This window comes from Martes martes, assembly GCF_963455335.1.
Source record: "Martes martes genome assembly, chromosome: 12".
NCBI lineage: Eukaryota > Metazoa > Chordata > Mammalia > Carnivora > Mustelidae > Martes > Martes martes.
Genome location: NC_137900.1, coordinates 34,755,194 through 34,769,024, shown reverse-complemented (window position 1 = coordinate 34,769,024; position 13,831 = coordinate 34,755,194). Strand labels below are relative to the sequence as shown.

General features: G+C 37.9%; 1 protein-coding gene across 3 annotated transcripts in view; it reads left to right on the top strand.

Annotated features, from left to right (window-relative positions):
• Window positions 1-2,003: 2,003 nt before the first annotated feature.
• The window catches only part of BRD10 (bromodomain containing 10), a 133,927-nt gene continuing 122,099 nt past the window's right edge, over window positions 2,004-13,831 (top strand). For 2 of the 3 annotated variants that reach the window (XM_080819167.1, XM_080819166.1), the window contains exon 1: window positions 2,004-2,946. In XM_080819167.1, coding sequence (XP_080675293.1) covers window positions 2,339-2,946 — 608 coding nt within the window. In that variant the 5' untranslated portion in view covers window positions 2,004-2,338. The remainder of the gene's footprint in view (window positions 2,947-13,831) is intronic. The other variant, XM_080819168.1, reaches the window with a different exon arrangement.

Sequence of the window (13,831 nt, the reverse complement as noted above, 5' to 3'; positions counted from 1 at the left end):
GCCGGATGACTTGGAATTAGGCACCATGGAGAATTATATGATAGAGAAGATATGATCGATAGAGATATATGATATGATAGAGAAGGTATGACAGACCTAGATTTGAATTTTGGCAAACTACTTTCTTAACCTAAGCATCAGTTTCTGCATCTGTGAAATAGGCATAATACCTAGGATTGTTGTGAGAATTAAAGGAGATAATATAAAGTGCTTGGTGGCACAGGGTTCAATAAATGCAATCTATATTATTAGAGAATCATGAAATAGGGTTGGTAGCTAAAGATGAAGGGGGATATTTGCTGGAGGTTGGTGGGCCCAGATTCTTGGGCTTTGTCAAAGGAAATGAGGGATGTCCAGTCAGACACATTTTTGCTTACCGGTTGCTGAAATTAGACTGGTTCCTGGGTTTGTTCCTGTGAGGTACATCTAAGGGCTCTAAGGAAAAAGGGAATGCTGTAAGGGCCCAATAAGTTACAAATGTCTGATGAGAGGAGACCTTGAAAACTGGATAATAGGAACACTCCAGTGTTCCCATTTAACTATTTTACCTAATATTGCTATTTAACTTACTGCCTCCCCCCCCCAAGCTTTGAAGTTTTGACTTTTATCAGTGCTTTAAAGGTTCACAGTAATCAAGAATTAAATATACTGACCATTTGGTTCGATGGCTTCTACTTTTAAAATGCCCGATTTCTAGGACGGCAATTGCAAGTTTCAAGCTAGAACATTATGCGTTAAGTAGAAAGATGTGTGTATCTTTCTTACAGAACATGAGAAAATAATACCTGCTTTATGGAACCATTAGCTCCTTTCTACCTACTTTAAGCAATACCTAAATTAAAGTGAACGAGTCCACTTTCTAGACAATTTCTAAACAGTAATTTTTAAATGTGTAGTGACATTGTAAGGCTAACGACTATTTAATGCTGTACGGCTTAGACTTTAATTATTTGAAGATTGTTTTTAACCCCAAGGATTTTTAATAAGGTTCCATTTCCTTTATTTATTCTTAGCAGATCTCGAGAACCGAGATGAAAATGTTAATTTTAACACATAACATGAGATTACTTAAAATAGGAATTGATCTAAAGAACTGGGGACCGGAGTTTTAGAAATCTTGAGTTCTACGAATTATCTCTTTTTCTTTTGCATGTGAACGTATGTTTCAGTTGGTTGAGTCCTTGAAGCTCCTTACTATCCAAGTTCTAGTTTTATATTAAAAATATAAAACACAAAGAGGAAGGTGGGGGCAGAGAACATAAAATTTGTAACAGGATAGTATCTACATTTTGTGCCTTCTCAGTACTCATTTGCCATTAAAGAGGGTTATCTAGCAAGCTCCTTCAGAATTATTCTTAGTTTTTAGGGCTAATTAGGATCTCGCAAAATAGTGAATCTCTCGCTAGAGACGCTCCTAAAGGCTCTTCGACCTTTCTGGCACCGACAGATACAGCTGCGCAGGCGCCTTGCTTCCCTCTCCACTCCGCCCCTTAACAGCCGTCTACAAGCTGATGACATCATTGAGCTGCGCAACCTACCAGGCCTCGGGGCCGGTAGCCGAGCCTAAGTCTGTGCTTTCGCGTAGCTGGGCCAGACGCAAAGGGGGTGGGGGAACTGTCCTACTACGCATGCGCACCGTCGATGGCGACCGTGTCTTTCTTTGCCTCTTTTCACAGCTCGCCCCAGAGCCTGCGGGTAGCTTGAGTGCCCTCCCCCTTCTCTCCTTGCCCCTCCCCTTCCTTTCCCCGCCCCCGGCCCAGCGGGACTTCTAACTGACAGTTGTCGCCGGGCCTCGTCCGCGCGCCGCCTCCTCCTCCCCGGGTACCCCGCAGGTAGAGAGGGGCGGGAGTGGGTGTGAGGGAGAGGAGGAGCCCCAGACGCCGCAGCCCTGTGCTGCGGCCCCCTCTGGGGCGACAAGAGAAGAGTCCCCACTTCCTCTTCGCCCCTTCCTAGCACCCCGACAGCTGGTCCGGAGGGGGTGGGGCGCCGAGGCCGCGGCAACTAGGCGCGGCCTGGCGGGTGAAGAGCGGGCGGGCGGGGCGCGGAGGGGTGAGGCAAAGGAGGGCCTGGCGCGCGCCGCCGCCGGGGGGAGGGGAGAGGAGGGCACCTAGGCTCTCCTCTTCTCTCCCCCCTCCCTCGCGCGCCATGTAACCCCGCCCCGCCGGCTGCGAGCTCAAGACCCCCGTGAGTAGTGAGCCGAGCGGGCGGCTGAGAGTGGAGCCCGATGGGGCTGGTGCTGCGAGGCTCGGCCGAGCCCTGAGGAAGCAGCCCGCGCTTACGCGTCCCCCCGCGCCTCGAGCGGCCGCTCCACACGGCCCAACTTGATCCTGCCGGGGCCATGAGCGTGCCCGAGACGCCGGGGGAGATGGAGCCGGCCGGGGAGGAGGAGTGGCAGCCACCGGCGCCCGAGGAAGAGGACGGCGAGGTGGAGATGGCAGTGGCGGTCCCGGCCTCAGGGCCGGCCCAAGGGAGGAGTTCCTTCTCGCGGGAGGATGAGGACGACCAGGAGGATGAGGAGGAGGAGGAGGAGAAAGAAGAGATGGTGGTCGGGGGCGGCGGCTGCAAGGAGCAGGAGCTGACCTATGAGCTGCAGCAGGGCTACCGCATCCTGGGCGAGTTCCTGCAGGAGAAGCACCGGGGCCTCACCACCCCCTTCTTGCAGCCCTTGGGGGGCGTTGCCACCGGGGAGGATGAGGTGGCCGAGGGGCCGCGCGGCGGGGGCCGGGGCGGCCGCGCCCTCCCGCAACAGTTCGGGCAGGGCATGTGTCTGCTGAAGATGGAGGAGAAGTTCGCCAGCGGCCAGTATGGGAGCATTACCGAGTTCGTGGCGGACTTCAGGTTAATGCTGGAGACGTGCTACCGCCTGCATGGGGTGGACCACTGGATCTCCAAACAGGGCCAGAAGCTGGAGATGATGCTGGAGCAAAAGTTGGCGCTTCTCTCTCGGTAAGTGAACCCCGTCCTGGATGGGACAGATGGAGTGACACGAACAGCCTCTCACGTGTCTGAAGATGGATTGGGCCGGGCGGGGGGGCGTAGCTGATAGGTGCAGAGTTGGTGTTGAGAACCCAGGGAGGAGAAGCAGCCTTGATTGGGGGCCCGCAAGGGTGTGATGGATGTGGGCACCCAGATGAAAAGCTGAAAGGGAGCCGAGCCCTGAGCGGGGAAGAACAGGTAAAGTTTGTAGGTATAAAGTAAAATGATGCCGATGGGAAGAATTACGGGGATAAGGTAGAGGAAGAGTTTTAGTGTGATAAAATTTGGACCACAACTTTTAGGCAGTTTTAACATGACATTAAAAAAAGTTTTTAGGATGGAATATCGTTAGAAAAATGTGTTTGGCTCATGTAAAAAGATGGTTGTTTCAAACCAAGAAATTTATTGTTTCACTACATGTTGGCCATCGTAAATTTATGGAGTTTTTTTTTAATTTTTATTAACATATAATGTATTATTTGCTCGAGGGGTACAGGTCTGTGAATCGTCAGGCTTACACATTTCCCAGCACTCACCGTATCACATACCCTCCCCAATGTACATAACCCAGCCACCCTATCCATAGCCCCCTGTGGAGTGTTTTTAAATGACTGATAATTACTGTGGCATGTTCCCGATCTTTTCTCTCAGCTTTATATGAGCAGACTGAATTTTTGCGGTAATAGTGGATGCATCAACACAAAAATTTTGAAATTTTAAAATGTTTGGACAACTGTGTTTATTCTACTAGAAATCATATATGGTATACTATACCCATATATTCAGAGTCAATTATTTTTCTTTAGTGAGAGAAAGTAATGTAACACAAGAGGTATTAAAATAAATATATTTGTAATCATTTATTTGATGTAAGCCAAATTAATTTCTCAAGTGAATAGAAATTTAGGAATAGAAAAATAATTGAATGTTGGAAATGGTAGTTCAGGTGGAATACTACTTTGATTTTTTAAGAGCTGACTGAACTTGCATAAGTCACTTTACCATTTTGGCTTTAGTTTCTTCATTTGTAATATGGGGATAATAAGAGTACCTCATGGTGTAACCCTAGGATTAAATGAGTTAATAAATGTAAAGTTAGCAGTGTCAGTTCCACAGTTAGTCTGGTATAAATTATAACCGTTATAGTATTAGTAATAGTAGTTGAACGAATATTTTCCTCATATCTGAAACTGGGCATTATATTAGTGCTTTTATGACTAGCTCCTGAGAAGTTGTAGGTTTTTGCTCCTTGATTTTATAATGGTAATTTAAAAATAATCTAATGTGTCCACTGGCTTCCCATATGTTTTCAAGACTATCAGTGACTTCTTTCACTGAAAACGATAGTTAACATAGTGCTTAACTCATTAGGGGGGGCTCTATTTAAGGAATCCGTTCTTGAGACCTTTCATAAAGTAGAATTATTTCATAATAATTATTCACAGGTTTACTTTTAATACTTTAGTGATATTTTATTTGTGTAGTGTGTTTATAACTCTTGTCTCCACCGAGTCGTTACAGAGTCATTATAGTTATGACTCATAAAAAACAATCCATTCACATGTCATTATTTTTAAGTGGTAAAATATACTCCAAATTGGTATATCACAAGAGTTTAGATCTGGAAGGCACCATAGAATTTATTTAGTCCAAACATCCAGTTTTATTGATGTGGAAACAGGGATTTAGAATGAGATGAGAGAATGGTTGCACGGAAGTGCTAAGGAATATAGTAGTGGTTTGAATGAATTATAGGTGTTTTCAGAAGCATTGTGTGTATAAAAAAAACTTCTTGAGTTCTACAAAAGAGCAGGAAGATTACTTATGTTCTTCATAAAGTTAATTTCTTAATGCTTAGAATGATACCTGGTGGCTAATGCTCAGAATACTATATTCCCATATGATGTAATAGCATCCATACTTAGAAAACATTCTGTTGTTTATAAACATAATATATTTTTGTATTTCTGATATTCTTAGTTCAAGAAAGATAAAATTCTTCCATTTTAGTAGCAAAAAATAATGATGGCCTCAGATAAAATTTTGAGTCCCTTGCTTTTATTTTATTTGATGTATGTAAACATTTTATAAATAATAGGTTTGCCAGACCACACTTGTAGATACTAGGAATTCATTTCTTTTTCTGTAATAGCCTAAAATCTGAGTTATCACTAAATAAATACTTTGGGCATAACTTTGAGAAAAGCATTGGTTATAACTGTTTCGTATACAGTTAAGATACATAAAGATACATGTTCCAGAACAACATTCCATAGACTGTCTACATGAGTATGATTTTCCACAGTTGACTCAAATACCTTTTTTGTAAATACCTGGTACATGGTGTTTTAGTAATAAAAAAAAATTACCTAGATATAATTTAAGTTTTATATATGTAAAATATTGAATTAACTCTTAGTTTTAGAGTATTGTAAAGAGAACTTTACATCTGTTCCAATACTGCTAAGCTTTTATAAGTATTTTATGAACAAGAAATGAGGTACATTAGAGAAGATGCGACATTATCATAGAGCAGCCAATGACATTAGTACCCTGGACTGTGGACACAGTGTTTAATTTGAATCTCAGTCCAGTCATTTGTATTATGAGAGTGTTACACTAGGTTAGTTGGTTGTACAAATATGTGAGTATCTGCCAAAGCTAGACATTCAAGTCTCTGAGATCAAAAGATAAGTCCCGTGCCCCTAAGTGGTTTATAGTTGAATAGGGAAACAGAAACTTAAAAAGATGATGGTTCTGTATTGGACATATAAACAGGTACAAGGGAAACTTAAAAGGGAAACCTAAGTCTGGGGCAGGGGAATCATAAATGAGAGGAGGAAATGAGAAGGGCTAAAGAGATTAGGTAAAAGTTATCATAAAGAAGTTTATACTTGAACTTCTTGATTATTGAAGGAGTTGAAGATTGCTGCTGGGTATTTTTTGGAGGGTTTGAGGGGGGCAATCTAGAATGCTCAACTACAGTGAATACAAGGTATGAAACAGCGTGCTGTTTCTGAGAACTACAGGTACTTCTCTGTGGCTACAGTGTGGTCTCCAGAGTAGTAGTTGCACCACAGCAGGTATACAGCATCATTGATTGGGGTGAGGGAAGAAAATATTACAACTTCATTATACTCTGTTTGTTGGTTTTTTAAAATTCTTTTTAAATCTCTATTTTTGGTTTGCTTTTTGTGGTGTATATAGTAGCATTACATGTATAAAGTTTATGAATTTATAAATATAATTGTAAGTAAATATATAATAGCAATAAATAGCAATACGTTTTATATGTATAATATTTGTGATAGAACTAGGACTAAGACTTAGACAACATATCTATTCTCAAAGTTATATTTTAGAAGGGATCTCATTCATTTATTTGAAGCAACTGAGAAATAGCAATTAGCATTAGAAATAAGGAGAAGATCATCTAAGTGAAAAGAAATAAAAAATACTTAATAGGAAGTTAGGTGCAGAGCTGTAGAAACTGTCAAATATGAGTAAGAATTTTTGATTCCTCCGCATTTTAAATAATGTCGCATTTGAAAGCTTTTAAATTTTAAAATATTGTTGAAAGGTTTAAGAATATTGCTATGAAGCCAGAAGGTGGCTTTTCATAGTTTTAAAAGATTGTAGAAATCAATGTGAGCCCAACAGAGCTGAACTTAAATTTTTAATTTTAGCCATTTAAAATAATGTTTTGGGGGTGCCTGGGTGGCTCAGTGGGTTACAACCTCTGCCTTCAGCTCGGGTCATGATCCCAGGGTCCTGGGATTGAGCCCCGCATTGTGCTCTCTGCTCAGCAGGGAGCCTGCTTCCTCCTCTCTCTCTGCCTGCCTCTCTGCCTGCTTGTGATCTCTCTCTGTCAAATAAATAAATAAAATCTTTAAAAAAATAAAATAAAATAATGTTTTGGCAAAACAAACAAGGAAAAGAAAGAAAAAGAGACAAACCAAGAAACAGTCTTAACTAGATAGAATAAACTGGTGGTTACTAGAGGAGGGGAAGATGAGGGGGGAATAGGTTAAATAGGTGATGGGGATTAAAAAGTATACTTACGATTAGTACTAAGCAATGTAGAATTGTTGAATCATTATATTGTACACCTGATCCTAATAGAATATGTTAACTATATTGGAATTAAAATTTAAAAACAGTAAAAAATAATGTTTTGGTGAAAATCATCTGTGACTTTTCCTTGTTAAAATTATTTTTGATTTCAGAACTTAATGCGCTGTTAAATGATACATGTAATAGGCTTAAAAAATACTTTTTTAAAATATAACTGAAGGTTATTTAGTTTTGTGATTACTTTTTGCAGGATATTTTTCTTCAGGATGAAAGTACAACAGCATCATCATTAAGCCTCAAAAATGTGAAAACACTAGTGGCTTCCAAGTACAAGTACCGAAATACAAGTAAATTTTATAGACCAACTTCCTAAGTTAAATTTTGCATTTTTTTGACTTATCATCAAAATCCAGAACTTAACTGAGAATTTAGACGTGATGCTTCTTTCTTCCTAGTAGTCTAACTTCTCCTACCTTTACTGAATTCTGTAAATCTCTCTTTTTAATGTAAATCTTTAAAAATTGGGGACCTTTGGTAATAGAATTTAGATTTACCTCTTGTTTGGAACTATAGAATGTTAAACCTTGATACTCCATATAGTTCTATTTATTACAGTTGCCATTCTAAAAAAATAGTTGTGGTAGAGAAGAGTCAGAAAATGTTTGGTGCACTGATGAAAGGATGAAGGATTTCAATTAATAAGACATTTATTGAGTACCTCCTTTGTGTTAGGATTTATTTATAATAAAAGGTTAAATGTGTTAAAACTGATTCTCGGAGTGCCTGGGTGGCTCAGTGGGTTAAGGCCTCTGCCTTCGGCTCAGGTCATGATCCCAGGGTCCTGGGATCAAGCCCCGCATCGGGCTCTCTGCTCAGCGGGGAGCCTGCTTCCTCCTCTCTCTCTGCCTGCCTCTCTGCCTACTTGTGATCTCTGTCTGTCAAATAAATAAATAAAATCTTAAAAAAAAAATAAGAAATAGAATCTAAAAAAAAAAAAAAAAACTGTGATTCTCTAACTTGTGCCATCGTCAGACATCTGGAGGTCAGATACTGTTTGCAGAACATTGAGAAATATTGATAAATTCAATTTAATTGTATCATATCGTTTTTGTTAGGGCGTCCAAAAGGCTTACAAAAAATTGTGGAAGGAAACTCTTAATTGAAGAGATTCTATTTAGTACATTAGGTTTTTTTCCCCCCTACAAATGGGGAGAACATAATCACTTTTGGATTTTTGATGGTACATCTTGGTTCACTCATGAAATAACTGTTTCATGGGTGTATAATTTGAAGACTACTGTGATGAGCTTTATTCTAGAGTGTTAGAGGAGTACGCTGGAGGGATAACTACTGGGAAAGTAGGAAACTGTGATTGAAAAATACTAGATTTTATTCTAGGAGTCATAGTTTTGGAGGGTGGGTAGCATATTGATATGTGGATTGAGTTCATTAAACAATTATTTACCTATTCTATTATAGTAAGTGGTAGGTAAAGACCTGTAGATATTAGTGATAAACATGACATCATCCCTTACTTCAAGGTAGTAGGTAAATTGAAATGAACAATTGAAGGTATGGAGGTAGTAGAATACAGAATATTCCAGGGGAATAGTTTATACCCAGTGGATGGAGTGTAGGATGATGAGGGCTTGTAGTGTCGGATAAGTGTAGAAAAGTAGGCTGGGGCTAGTTAAGGAGGACCTAGAATGCTTGCTAAGGAATTTAGAATGTAAGCGGTGTATATCCATTACAGGTTTTAGCCAAGGGAGTGACATGATTTTACTAGTATTTTGAGGGTTGAAGGCTAAAATGGAAAGAGATGAAGAAAGGAAACTAGTTAAAAGGTTATTGAGTTAATCCATCATGAGATGGATAGGTAATAGGAATGAAAAAATGGATGAGGATATAAAAGAGGTAAGTATAGGAGGTGAAAGTGGTCATATGGCAAGCTGTTGGATGTGGGGTGTGAAGGAGAGGATGATGTACAAAATGATGTACACCTTGAGCCCAGGTGATGGTGATGCTGAGAGAATATGAGGCATTCATTTGAAGATATGCAACTGAGAATTACTAGAAGGCTGCCGATAGAGCTCAGCAGTATGATTAGAGTTAGATTAGAGATGTTTAATTAGGAATTAATCTGTAGAAGGATGGTGGTTGAAGAAATGGGAGTGAATGAGATTGCTGAGGACAGAGTCTAGTGAAAATACAAGAGGACCAAAGGCAGAACTTTGTGTGAGGATTAACTGTCTTTAAACTGGAAAGACTAAACATTAGAAGATGATTAAAATCCGCATAATGTATGCTAAAAGCTGAAATAATTAAGGAGAGTCAATTAATAATACTGAAAAGAGTTCATTCTGGCATAAGTAAAAGATATATGGAATAGGGTAAATTTATAGACTTTATTATTTTAGGAGATTTTGTTTCACTTGTTAATTTGAGAATGATTTAGATTTAATACAGTAAAAATGTCCTAATGGATTCAAATGTTTTGCCTTACAGCCTATTTCTCATTGTATTTATTTGTGCCCTTGTATTTATTTTTATTTCTAAGGAAAAAAAACTAGAGCAGCAGGGGTATGTTCCAGAGTGATTGGGTCCCTTCCATGTTGTGTTTTAACTCTCAAGTCATGTCTAGGCTATCTTCATAAAATTAGAGATGCTCATAATGAATAATAGCCATTTTCATTTCCAAAGAACTTGCATAGTAGTACGAATCCTTAAAATACACATTAAAGTACTTGAGGCTCTTCTTTTTTTAATTGGGAAAGACTAATAAACCCCAATGGTAGTATTATCTATCACCATGCCCTTTATTGTATCATCTTCCACTTCGGACCTGTGAGTGTTCAGAATTAATTGTGCTTAAAAGTTAGTATATTAAAAAAATATATATTAGGTATGTTCCCTTTGAAAAAAGACTTTGGAACACCAACAAAATGTTAGTAGTGGTTATTGCTAAGTAGCAAGATTCTGGGTATTTTTCATTTTAACTTTTCTGTATGTCCTAGATTTTTATGATAAACATATTACTTTCTGGTTAAAAAAGATTTTATTTAAAGGAAATTAGTATGTTTGACTTTGGTAAGAAATTGTATTAAAAATTTGTATCACCAAAGTTGTTAAATAGTATATTCAGATAAATTGTCATAACCGAGTAGTGGAACTGTGGGTGTTAATTTATCCTTCCACTCCTAATTTCTTTTGTTTACAACGACCATATATTACTGTTATTATTTTTGTAAGACCATTCAAAATATAAAATATATAGATTTTGTAGGTGCACTTTTAAGGACTTGGAAAAGTTAATGGTAAGAACTCATCCCAAAATTTTATATTTAAAGCTTGGTGTACAGCCATCTATCTGAAAATAACTTCACAAAAATAACTCTTCTGATAGCTCTTTTATGTTTCTTTAAGTGTTTTTGGTATGTCTGGAAATTCTCACTTGTTCATTTCTGTGTAGGCATCCTATTATAAGATAAAAACACAAGAATATGATTGAGATAAACCAGTTTATGGTAAATCTGCTTGATTATAAACCTCTTGCTACAATTTTGTAAGTACTTTACTAATACTGCTCTTCTGTGAGTACTTTACTGATAACTGATTTTATGTTTTTAAACTGCTTTTCAATTTCAATGGTAGATTTTTAACAAGCATACAAAGGAACACTAAAATTCTGCTAACTATATAGTTCCCAGTGAATTCGGACCGTTTCTCTTGTTTGTACTAAAAATAAGAACAGGGTCCACTTCATTTGCATTGAAGGATAGAAACAGACCATCTGAAAAGCTTACTACATAGAAATGTTATCCCATAGAAATAGTTATAGATTGTTTTCATGTTAGCCTATAAGCTTAATTTTTTATTTTATTTTTTTTTAAGATTTTATTTGTGTATTTATTTGAGAAAGAGAGAGAGGGGGAAAGCACAGGCAGGAGGAGTAGCAGAGGGGGAGAGAGAACCAGGCTCCCGGCTGAGCAGGGAGCCTGATGTGGGGGTCAGTCTCATGACCTGAGCTGAAGGCAGTCACTTAACTGACTGAGCCACCCAGGCACCCCTCAGCTTAATTTTTAAAAATCTGAATTACTATAATTGGAGGATAAAAATATTAGAATATAATCAGTAAACAAAATTGAAGATATATTTTATATTTGTCTTGAATACTTGTGCTTGAGGAAAAGCAGGTTTAAATTTGGCTCTTCTTACAGATAAATTCATTTCCCAACTTGCTCACTTGCTTCTCTGATGGTACCTTATTTGCAAGTCTTTCCTAAGCATCATATCTAAAGTAATATTCCTCTCCCTGGTTATTGTCTATCTCCCTTAACCACCTTGTTTTTCTTCATAGCATTTATTGCAACCTAACACATATGATCTAATTACATATATCTTTTTCAATTCTTTTTAATTTAAATTCAGTTTAGTTAACATTATAGGCTATTATTAGTTGCAGGGGTAATTACATTTATCTTGTTCTCCTCTCTTACTAGAATGTAAAATCTATGAGGGCAGGGACTTTTTCTGCTTGGTTTGTTGCCATTTGACTTGCATTTTAGCAGTACGTGGGTTATAAATTCTAAAGGTCGTTTTCAAAGGTTTTAGGGGCATATCTCTCAAAGGGTGTTTCCTAGATCCCCAACATTAGAATGGTGTTAAAAAGCAGATTCCCTAGCTCCAGAATAGCATATTTAAATCTGTTAATTTATAATCTCAGAGTGGAGATAAGGAAATCTACCTTTTTAATAAGCTCCCTAAATGATTTTTATGCATGATAAAGATTGAGGACTGTTTCAGGATATAGTCGCTGTGTCGTGTTTGATTTCTCTTCAGAATTTAGAGTTTTCATTGAAATACTTAGCACTGATTTTACACTTGTCAACCCTTATTTGCATTGCAGTTTGGGTTATAGTTGAAGAGAAGGCAGGAGAGAAGTGTGAGGAGAGTCCTATACTCATGTTTTCATGTGGAATACAGTTTCAGAAGTAATTGGTAAAAAGTGAGTGTGTCTGGGATGGGGGGAAGAGAGGATACTAGATGTATTATTCCTTTGAAAAAGAACAGACCTTGAAAGTCATGAGTTTGTCACAGAATATTACACAAAGCAATTTCTATTTTTAGATAATTTTTTTACATTGTTTTAAACCTTTAATTTCTAATATCTATCAAAGCAAAACAGTATTTGAATCCTTACATGCCTATTACTCATTCCCCTATAAAATTTATTCATGGCTGATTCTGCCCCGTTCATACCTTCCATATACCTCCCTTGTTGTCATTGACAACAGATTATTCTGTAAATGCTTCCGTTTGTAATGCTCAGAGATGAGAACTGCTTCATTTAAAATGCAACTACAGTACCATAAAAAGACAAAGAACTTCCGGGGCGCCTGGGTGGAGCAGTCGGTTAAGCATCTGCCTTCAGCTTAAGCATCTGCCTTCAGCGCAGGTCATGATCCCAATGTCCTGGGATGGAGCCTCATGTCGGGGGCTGCCCCTCAGCAGGAAGCCTGCTTCTCCCTTTCCCACTCCCCTTGTTTGTGTTCCTTCTCCCGCTGTGTCTTTCTCTGTCAAATAAAAAAAAAAATAAAATCTTAAAAAAAATTTAATAGCAAAAATCCAGTGTTCACATTTCTAGTTGTTTCAAAAATTATAATTTCTAAATTTTTATTATTGTTTGAACATAATCCAGATAAGTCCACACATTGTGATTGGTTCATATGTCTCTTTAATTTATAGATTTCTCTTTCTTCCTTCTCTCTCTCCTTATCCCTGACTCTTCCCCTTCATTCTTGCATTGATTTTGTTGAAGAAACTAGGTTATTTGGGCTCTTCTAGTCTTGGATTTTGCTGATAGCATTCTGTTCTTTTGTCCTGTTTCCTATAAATTGGTAGTTTTGGAAACTCCATCAAATTTAGAATAATGTTTTTTTGGAGGTGAGGGTCAAGACTACTTCCTGAGGTAATGATGAATTTATCAGTTTCTAGTTTTGTCTTTTAAATCAATTATGGATTATTAGATTTGGCATGATGGTATAATGTAATTTTGCTGAATTTGTTAAAGTAGTAATGAGTACTCAATTTCTTCCTGTAGTGGAGTTTGGAACATGGAAGTAATATCCAGGGCAAGCTACTTTATATATAATCTGAGAAAATTGATTTTAACTTAGAATCGTATTAAAGTGTTAATTCTAGAAGTACTTTACTCCATTGGGCTAATACTGTGATGTTATGTTGATATAAAATAGCATCAATATTTTTAAAAGTCTGAAGTTAAAGACACTGGGTTTTATTCTCATCTGTTTGCATCATTTAAACCTGTTTGTATGATCTTATATATCAGCTTTGGATATGAATACTATTCTTTGTGTTTCTCATTTGATCTTAGGGAGCAATGAAAAGAGATCCTATGTAAGCTAATCATAGTGTTGCTCTGCACTATATCAGATAAAGTATTATGTTAGTTGACCTCATATCCTTTTGGTTGATATTTAAATTTTGTGTTTCTCTTTCTGTAATTTAGTATGAGTTCCAAGCCTTTATAAAGTTTGAAGTTTTTAACTGGAATTCTACACAACCCTCTCCCTCCATACAGTATGCAAAAGTGTGTGTGTTTGTGTGTGTATTTTAGTTTTTCTAGGGAGGTGTCTATTTTTCTGAAGCCTGATACAGAATTAATTGCTTTTTCCTCAGTACTTTGTGATTCTTAGTTTTGTATCTGTTTATAGCATGTAAGAAAATTGTTAGGGATATATCTGGTTCTATCTTACTGTGC